The following is a 10,455-nucleotide window of genomic DNA, read 5'->3' on the forward strand; positions in this document are numbered from 1 at the left end:
GCGTGGCTTGCGAACTGAGGTGCCCGCTGTGCCGTTGTTCAGTACCTCTTTCTTCTTCTTCTTCCTTGATATTTGGCACATACCCACGAAAGGGGATTGGCCAGGGTTCAGTGTGGACTGCCAAATGTCCTACACAAACTGAATTAGTGTAATAAAATAATTGACAACTAAACAAAAACAAAAGATTTAAGATCACAAAAGTTATTGAATGAAAAAATAAGAAGCAAAAATTTGGAGTTTTGTAAATTTGGAATGCAATTAGCAAGGGAATCTGTCCGTAGCTGTGATGTAGTTATGTAAGTACTGACAAATTTGATGCAACGCAAATCCTTTCGCACTCGCACCGAAGGAGAGTAGAAGCGGGACCGATAACGTAAATCCTAAGCGTGCAATTGGATTTTCTAAATGCACCCTCCTCTGATGTGAAAACCTTCGGCAAGCGAGAAGGAAGTGATCAATAGTTTCAATTTCACGGCAACCCTCACAAAGGTTTGTGGGGCTGATCCCGCATCTACATAAATAAAGATTTAAGCGAGGAATCCTGCATCTCAGGAGAGTCATCGTAACCTCACACTGCCGTGATTTACATGCTCGAACTTTCCACGAGTGTATGAGATGCTGGTATTCGGCTGTAGATAGCAAAGATTCATTGCATGTAGCGGCTAGGTATTGATATCGCTGGAAACGGGACATTCCAAAAATGATGATATTAGGGATGGTACATGGAACAGGTGCCTCAAGAGCTGATTTAGCCAGGAAATCTGCCGCTTCGTTGTGGAAAATACCGCTGTGTCCGGGGACCCAGATGAAGCGTATTTCTTTCACCCACCCCGGTATGAAATACTTTAGTGAGCGGCTCAACAGAGCATCCCGTGCTGACTCCAGTGACAACAAAACAGAAAGAGAGTCTGATAGAAAAATTATTTTTGAATGACTGCAGGGAACTTTTAGTAGCGCAAGCCCAATTGCCATAAACTCTGCTAGAAATATCGGTGTGTAATCCGGGACACGCACCGAAAAACTCCAGGAAAGAGACTCCGAAAAAATTCCAATCGCAGCTTTGTGCGCAATCACAGACGCATCAGTGGCAATTACAGTGTGATCAGGGAACTTTTCAAGGTGTCCACATAGGAGACTGGATATTAGACTTGAGGGCAAGTGCTTCACATTAGATGGAAATATAGAATCATAATTTATATCCACAAAGGACGTTGAGCAACCAATAGGACATATAGAAGCAAGGTCCACACCAATGTTTGTTAAAATGCTCTGCGTATAAACAGCCTGGGGCTTGCAGACCCTTGGCCACTGGTGAGTGAGAAAGAGTGCGGGGTTTGACACAAAATTAGGTATAGCCACACCGGGAGTAGTCTCAAATGATCGCAAGAATGATCTGACAGTTAGAAGGTGGAAACGGGAGTTAAGGTCCGGAATGCGAGCCTCCAAGTACAGAACAGTGGTAGAGACTGACTGTGGAAGGCCTAGGCAGAGGCGCAGCGCCCGTCTTTCTAATAGCAGCAAAGGATGCAGCTTATATTTTGGACACCCAGAAAAAAGAATGCAGCCAAATTCCAGAATCGGTCTCACATAGGCTTTGTACAAAAGTAGAAGAGTATCTCGACGCATACCAAATTTCCTGTTACTTATCCGTGTCAGTCTACCAAGGGCACGTGCACCTTTCCGAACATTAGACTTGATGTGAAGCCTCCAATCCATACTAGCATCATACGTAATGCCTAAATACCGCACAGATTCCACTTGAGGTATGCCATCTGAGCGGTAGTTTAACGAAACATATAAGGGGGTTACGGTTTTAAAAACTAGCACACTACTTTTGGACACATTTAAAACCAATTTAATTTTGTCCAACCAGACCTCAAGTGCATTTAGATAAGCCTGTAGTGAACGATATAGGTCATGAATATCTTTTGCCGAGGCGAAGAATGCTATGTCATCTTCATATACATATACAGTGACATCAGGATGAACCGGAATATTGCACATTAATATATTAAAAAGGAGTGGGGAGAGCACAGAGCCCTGAGGCACCCCTCTTGTCTGTGCATAGGTGTCTGAGGTTAATGTGCCATGAGTGCAAAAGAATTCTCGTCCTTTCAGAAATTCCCTGATCCACGCATAAATGTAGAACTGAGGACGTAATAATGACAACTTGTTTAGTAGAATGGAATGTTCAATGCTGTCATAGGCCTTAGCAATATCGAGCGTCACTAACGCTGATACCTCCTTGTTGTACATTGCAAGGCGAATCCTGCTTTCTAAATCTACATGTGCAGACCATATTGAGCATCCATTGCGGAAACCAATCTGGGAAGAACTCAAAGCATTAACCTCTGAGATATGCTTTGAGAAGCGGCCATGCACAATTCTTTCTATTAATTTTACTAGATTCGAAGTCAAAGCTATCGGCCGAATGTTTTCAACATGAAATCCTTTACCAGGGTCTTTCAAGAGCAATATAATTTTCGCCACTTTCCAGATTTGCGGCAGCCATGCAGATTCTAATGATTCATTAACCAGATCCAGGAGATCCTGAGTGAAATCATTTGCTAAAATTTTGACCATACCTACCGTAACCCCGTACCAACCTGGAGCCGAGTTTCTCATGGAAGAAATCACAGATAGTAGTTCTGACCTATCAACCTCAACATACTCTGAGCAGGAAATGGGAGTGTGCAAGGGAACTCTGCACTGCTCCTGGAAACGTAATGCTAGTCCTTGCGCAATTTGTTCTAACTCATCCTTTGCCTCCTGTGGGGACAACACTACTGAACTGAATGACTGTGAAAGGTGCGAGTTTCTATTTCGTTCCATGAAATGATACAAAGCCTTCCTGTGCTTAGGGTTTGACAAATAAGTATTTAAATTTTCGTTGTACTCGTCCTTTGCCTGCGCTATGGCTCTTTTGAATGACGCAGAACAAAATTTGTAGTTTATCCAGTTTACTGGGCTCTGGTTATAAGAAAGGCTTTTCCATGCTGCTTTTCTACGGCGGAAGGCTTTCTCACACGCGTCATTCCACGATGGGGATGGTGACTTATTGTTTACTGTAGACCGCACAGTGAACTGGGAATCTACAGTAGCATTCGCAATTGAGGAAAATACCTTTCGTGCTTTGTCGGTCCTACATGAACAAAGGTTTGATTTGAGGGAGGAGCATAGCGAAGCTGCATATTTGGCGTTGTTTACTAGTTTACGGTCCAAAGTTCTATCTCGTGTTGTGCTCATCATGATGGTAAATGTTATTGGAAAGTGGTCGCTAGACGTACCACTATCTACTGTGGACCATCCTCCTATACCTATCCCACCTGCTGCCAGGGATAAATCGATGACAGATTGCGAATTTCCGCGCATGAAGGTTATAGCCCGAGAATTGCAGCAGCGCACAGCATTTGCCGACATCCACGTCCATAACAGCTGTCCACATGCGTCGGAGTAGTTATCCCAAAGAGTATGGTGCGAGTTAAAATCACCTGCAATAACTACCCTATTAGAATTTGTAAGTAATCTGTCAAAATTGTCTGTGCTACGTACACCTGTGGGGCAGTATACGTTAGCGACTGTGACAGGGCCACAATGCGGCAATGTGATATCTACAGCCAAAATCTCACACTCAGGATTCATTATTGTTTTGCTTATTTTTACCCGGTGACATAATTTTGACGATATCAAAGTTAATAAACCTCTTTAATGCTGTGTAGTCATCTTCTTTCTCTCGCTCTACACTTCTCTCTGGTTGTGTCTTTTGCTCTGTTGCGCTGGTAAACACGTCACGAAACACCAACCAGCATGCACTCTTACGTACGCTGGAGTGTTTTTCATTCATGTCGCATTTCTCCTCCCGCCCTCCCAAAACGTTTGCTGGCTGCAGGTCTGTCCCACCGGTGTGGTGCACGAGAACACCTTCAAGGAAATCTACGCGCAGTTCTTCCCACACGGAGGTAATGTGTTGCACACCGTACCCCGTTTTACTTTTCGCAACAGAGTCAGGACAAGTGACAGATTCGCATAGTGTAGCCGCACATCTGGCGTAGCAGAATATGGTCTCCGTGATTGCCTTCGTAACTCCAGGTTCTATGCACGTAATCATTTTCGCACTTTTCCATCACCATGCGAACTACCGAAATTGGCATCCCAGAGTGTCTCTGAAAATGCGGTGCTTGCATTATCACTTGTGAATTTAGCGCCGACGAGGTTCGCATTTCAGGTACATAAAGCCAAGTCGTTTCTAAGCCTTTTTTTTTTTTTTGCATACCTCTGTTATAAATTTTAAAATGAAAGAATATATGTATTTTTGCTGTTTTCTAATGTGATTATTGTCGTAAGTAGAGTGTGTCTGAAATTTTTAGACCGTCTTATCAGAACGTCTTGAAAGCTTGACGGTACAAAAAAAGTTTTAAGCCGCGTTACAAAGGCATCGCTGGACACTTGCTTGTGCTATGCGGTCAGTGCGGTTATTAACTTGTCTTAAGGCATCAGTAATTGCAGTGAAATGACGTTATATGCTATGTGATAACGAACTATGATAATGTTCTCTCAACGGTGTAATAATGGCACAGAGGTACGCCGGAAGTCGACGAGGTTGACTATGCTGTCAAGGCTAGGAAGAATAAACCACAGCAGTTACATAGAGAGATATCCCGGTACTCATTCTAGTCACTCGCTGCCGCTTTTACACGTGTAGAATTTTTGCGTCTTTATTCGCATGAGCAGCCAAATGCCCAAATGAGGGGAACAAAGTTGTGTGGCAGAAAATCAATGACAAATGAAACACGAATTATAATTCGAATCACTCGGCTTCTTACGCGAATGCTGTTTGTTGTCTGAGACCTTAACGATGGCGGATTGCAAGCAACTAGTCTTATTGGAAACTTGTCCTAGCTCTTAGGTCACATTTGCCACCGTCGGAGCTTTAGATTACTGAGCGGACATGATCGGTGTCTTATGAAAGGCCGTATTTCAGCACGCTGACAAGGAACAGGGCACAATGCAAGATGTGTGGTTCGTGTTTTTCACCCGCAGACGTAAGCCAGTACGCGCACTACCTGTTCCAGGCGTTTGACCAGGACCACAATGGTACGATAACCTTCCAGGTAAGAGACTCCTTCTTTTATATATTCTTATGCGAGTCTTTCAGGATCGCATTGTTCGTTAAATACCCGAACACCCCTTACGGCAAGAGCCAAGTAGACGTGTGAGGTTACGGTCGGACTCGAGTGGTGGCGGCGCACTTGAGGTGTTTCCTATGTGCCACCGCTGCGCAATCGTGTAGCTGTGAACCTGCCCCTAGCCTTTCGCCTTTGGTTTGAGCGGCCGCGCTCGAGCGAAGCGCGATATGTTTGCACTCTGATCGCGTTTTTGGTGCACTACAAACTGGCTTAAAAATTTCAGACTGGATAAGCCTGTGGTCGTAAGCCAACAGATGCGTTTTGCATTCACTCACCTGTGGTATTCGCGTTCTTCATTGTCACCAGTGATAGGACATAAACTTGAGGAACGTTGGGAGCACCTGATGGTTGGGTTTGCCACGGTGGGGTGGTCGTGAGTGCGCCGTGAGCCATCCTTGTGAGCTCCAGCGGTGGTTAGTAACAAAAATATCGCTGATGCCCAATAAATCGGGTAATAACCAGTACCAGCTGTTCAACCTTTCCACATATGGAACGAAGGTGCACAATTTGAGAGCGAAGTCTTCTTACTGCCTAAAGGCGCCGACTTGCTCGTCCAGCGTCATCATTTGCAGTTTGGGTGTCCGCGCTGCGTATTTGGCCTGCATCATTATATCAGCCTCTCCAAAAAACGTATGGGCACCTTTGTCAGTTTCTGCCTTCATCTGAGCTGCGTACTTTAGAAAAAGGCAAAAAGCTTCTATGAGCGGGACCTTCACGATCTTTCTTAGCACTTTGTATCAGGAAAGGGAATTATTCTTCGGCACCGCTCGAGTCCAACCACATTGAGGTTAAGGACATTCATCATTACCCTAACCACCAGCCTGACTGCACCCACTGCAGGCCAAATGCTTTTTCCATATTCCTCCAACTAACACTGTCCTGTGCCTGCTACATCCATCGGATCTCCCCAAAGTTCTCAATCTAATTCGCCCATCTAACTTTTTGGCGCTTGTCTTGGAATCCAGTCTATCGTCCTCAGAAACCACCCTTTAGATGCCATTCGGAGAAGCTTTCCTTCTGCTGACGCAGCGTGGCTGCGTCTGCCACCAGTGCCTCTCGAGACTATCTGATGCGATGAAGGTGCGTGCGACAATAAGAGACGTTTCACTTTCACTTTATGTTGGCCGCTTTGATATTGCATATCTAGCACCGATTTCGCCGTCACTTTTTGTACCTGCTTCTCAGTGGGCTCCTCACGTGTAGAGCTACCAGAGAATAGGCAGAGGCCTTCTGGACGCGCGTGGGCTCCTCTCATGGGGCTTCTTGCGAGCAAAGAGAGGTTATGATTGAATTATGGTGGGTGGCGCGTCTGTATTCCTGGAGAGTAGACGCGTCATCCGCCCCTCTCCCACTTTGATGAGGGCCTCGCTCCTTTACTGCCGACGGCGGGATTTCAGTAAGGGCGGAGAGACTTTTTTTGCAGTAGAAAGGAAAGTTGTGCCCTGTGGCGGATGGGATGCGCAGTGCTGAATGTAGGGCATTATATAGCAAGCAATACATGGATCATTTGCGAATAAGGCATTGAACAATCCTCTTCTTCAATAAAAAAATACAATATAGCCGCCAATGTAGCAAAAAAAAGTCCTAAGACACCGAAGAACGCCAATTGTTCGGCATGGATTGTGCGGTGTCGAAAGGTGAATGCTATTTTCTTTTGCTAGGCTAGGTGCTTGTTAATAATTGAATCCTGAGTTTCAAAACATCAGCTTTGCAACCAGACACGAAGCTTCCATGTCATGAAAAAGTTCTATTTATTCGCTTGTCAAGCGATCAACGCAAGCCAGTTCCAAGGGGACATGTACATGAGGTACTAACGCATTTATGGTTCGAGTGAAATATTGCCGTTCATGAAGGTTTTATCACTTGTGAATGTTATGTTACTGTGCGCACTGTCACTGTCAGGTGATGACAAAAAGAAAAGCAACAGCACCGCCAACTGTCTCCGTTGTTGCAGGACTTCGTGGTGGGCCTGTCGGCGCTCTCACGGGGCGCGCCCGTGGACAAGCTCCGGTGGGCGTTCCAGCTCTACGACCTGAACGGCGACGGCATCATCTCGCGAGACGAGATGACGGACATCATCGTCTCCATCCACAGCCTGGTCGGGGCCCACCATGCCCACCCCTCGTCTGGCGCGGGGGGCGGGGCCTCCTCTGCGGCGGGGGCAGGAAGTGGAGGGCTAGATGATGACGATCCGGATTCCGTCAGGGACCATGCCAACAGGGTCTTCCAAGTAAGCTCTCAAACTCTGACCTGAATAGACAAATACCGTCACACACGTCGGTTTTACAATGTCTGTGTTAGCGTTGCCGCCAGCTGCGCTCCATGACAAGCCCATTTTTGAAGCAAAGGTTTCACTATACACACCTCGGGCCAAGGCCAATGATGCCTCACGTTTGACCATCAATGAGCCTGAGGACAGATTGTGGCTATAAGCAAATACCATGTACCACCCGTATGGCGCTGCACCACGTTTGACATTTGAAAGTGTGGGGCCACAAGCAAATACCAAACTGTCTCCACCGGGAATTTAATCACTTCCGTTCTGCCCCCACCCGAGCGAGCAAACCTCTACACCATGTCGGGCTCATGAAAAACATCTTAATTCCTGCGTAACGGGAGAATGATAGTAGTAATGACTGTGACGATGCAGTTAGTAATCATGATATTATGGCAATTGCGATGGCAATGACGGTGTATTTATTTGATGATGATCTTAGCGATAGTGGTCATGATTGTGATTAGTAACAAGAAAAGTAACCAACCTTAACCAAGGCAGGGTTAAGCCACAGCATTTTTGCATCATTTGTCTGTATGTCAATACAAATGTGTTTTCATTAACACACAAGAAAGGAGAAAAATACAAAAAGAACGGCTTGGGGGCACTTACGCTCCGCCTGTAAAGGCCCACTGTCCACCCTCCGGTCGAAAATATTTTCTTCCCCGGTGGTTGTGAGACTTCGCCCCTAGAACGCAAGGCTGCAAAATGTTTTTGAAAAGAGTAACTAATAACGCAGTTACAACCACCGCAATCGCCCGATTCTGTCGTGCTTCTCTCCTTCCGTTCCCTCGCAAAGGTTTTTCACTCTCCTGCCCGAGGTCGTCTAGCCTCCGCAAGACAAATTCCCCTTCCTCCTCCGCGTTGGGCGGGAGGTGGGGCGTGGCACTCCGCGAGCGCGAAAAAAAAAAAAAAAACGGCCGAGGGAGCGCGCGCCGCTGGATTCAGTCTGGCCGTGGCGAGGGAAAAGCGCGCAGCTAGCGGTAGACACCCATCCTTCTCCCGTCAGTCAGCGAGACGGACCAATGGACGTCGTTCGCGGTACATACGTCACTATTTTGGCCCGTCGGGCCAGCGCAGGAAACGGGGAAGCTGGCTTCCCAAAGGAGAGCATGAGAGAGCTTGGAATTGTATTTTCGATGCTTTGCGGCGCGCGTGTCACTGTAGCATTTTGCACAGACTATCTCCGGTACCTGATCGAAACGTTGAGCTCCTTTGCTTAAAAGGGCCTTCCCTGGACAGTGGCCCTTTAAGAATATGATCCGACAGCTTTTATGAACCCCATCTGCGGCTCCTGATGCGGACGTGTTTCGCTAGTTTGGTTGCCTGCACGTTGGGCATAAAGAACCGTTCTGCTCGGAAGAAGCATTATTCAACGGAAGAACCGATGATTACATGATGTAGTTGGTCCAAGTACAAATTTACCTAAGAGCGCTGTAGTGGAAGTGTTATATCCTATTAGTAATTAGTAGAGAACATATTAGTGGTACTTTCAAAGACATTAAGTATTTACAAACGTATGGCCTGTAGTGTTACTTGAATTTCGGTGGTGAATGACTGCTAATACCGCATCGCTGCTGAAACATTTTGTAAATAAAATATGTTTAAAGCAGCTTTGATGGTACCGGTAGTGTGCGTCTTAGATTGGTTCGGAGGGTCGTGCAACGAAAATCATCGTTAACTGCTAGTTTGGAGCAATTAAGACCAGTGGTGATCTACAAATTCTCTGAACGGGACATTATAGCCGAATTTGTTTTATGCAGCAGATTGTGTTCACGTGTTTCCTATGACAACTCAAGGTACTCCAGTGAAGCGACAAGCTTCGTGTTCAGCACTCAGCACTTGTTTCAGCTAACTTAGCTGCAACTTCCAAAGAGGCTGCAGCTTGCTTTTCTTTTTGAAAAGGGTGCAATGCCACACAAGCAGCCTTGGAAGGGCAGAACAGGATTTTAGGGGCGATAACGCGCAGGGAAGGGCGAAGCTAAGTAGGTTCTCGATCCAATAAGCAAAGAAAATGAGGGTATACTCTTCTACCAGTGCAGGACGTCTGCAGTTACGATAGCTTCTGTTATGGTCTTAAAGCGTAGCCTTAATGATTAGCCTCAGAGACAGCGTGTAAATGCTGCCCACTAAAAAAACTTCTGTATGCGATAAAAGATTTTGTTTGAAAAGTAGAAGCGGAATGTTTTCTTAAAGGTGAAGAACATTCAGATATTATCTTCAGAGGAATTGCTATCGCTGCATGTGCTTGGTGCTTGACTTGGCAGTCCACGGACTGTCTTCGCCGCTGCTCCTCTGGTAACGATACCTCAATCTAACCCCCATCTTATTGTAACATATCACGTGATATATGAGAACGGAGCAACATAAAAGAAACGAATTACCATTTTCCCTCACTTCGTTTTCTGTCGCGCTTTCTCTTTCTGCGTGGAGATCTTCAACGAACGCGGTTCCCGTTTCACTCGATGGTTTTACGTCAACTGGCTTTGTGAAGTACACCGCGTTCCAGCCCAAAAACAGGCAATCTCTATTCGTTGTTTCAAAGTCGCTGTTAGGAAGCCGCGTAGAGAGGGTAGCGCAAGCGACGGGCTTTCGAGAGCACTTGAGACTGGCCTGAAAGGAAGCCGCCTGTGCAGATTTTTCCTCCAAAGAGCGCCGTAGTGATGTTGCTGTCAAGAACTAAGGATAGTATAGATGAAAGGCAAAGCAGTAGGACAGCCTCAACACGGCACTGCCTCCGTCTCGTCCTAGGGTACATTAAGCGCTCTCTCCTGAACACCGGCCCAATCGTAGTATGTTTTCGACAAGTCTTCATCTCGTATTTCAGCAACTAACGTGACAAACTTGTACATTCGCTCGCCTTTAAAGTGCAATAAGCGCATTCATTTCGGGAGCATTTTTTTTTGTCAAAAAGTTGGACAAGTGCTTCAAACGGGATTTTGTTTCAAACATGCTTCAAACGGAACTGCTTTGTTTTAGCGCTGTTACCGTCGC

General features: G+C 46.0%; 1 protein-coding gene across 1 annotated transcript in view; it reads left to right on the forward strand.

Annotated features, from left to right (window-relative positions):
• The window catches only part of LOC146176183 (A-type potassium channel modulatory protein KCNIP1-like), a 136,908-nt gene extending 129,468 nt beyond the window's left edge, over positions 1–7,440 (forward strand). Inside the window, exons 3-5 of the mRNA XM_084581271.1 lie at positions 3,890–3,959; positions 5,041–5,111; positions 7,141–7,440. Of these exons, the coding sequence (XP_084437397.1) occupies positions 3,890–3,959; positions 5,041–5,111; positions 7,141–7,440 (441 nt within the window). The remainder of the gene's footprint in view (positions 1–3,889; positions 3,960–5,040; positions 5,112–7,140) is intronic.
• Positions 7,441–10,455: the final 3,015 nt, after the last annotated feature.

The sequence above is a fragment of the Amblyomma maculatum genome, chromosome 10 (assembly GCF_055883805.1).
Source record: "Amblyomma maculatum isolate TAMU_Amacu chromosome 10, ASM5588380v1, whole genome shotgun sequence".
In the NCBI taxonomy this organism is placed as follows: domain Eukaryota; kingdom Metazoa; phylum Arthropoda; class Arachnida; order Ixodida; family Ixodidae; genus Amblyomma; species Amblyomma maculatum.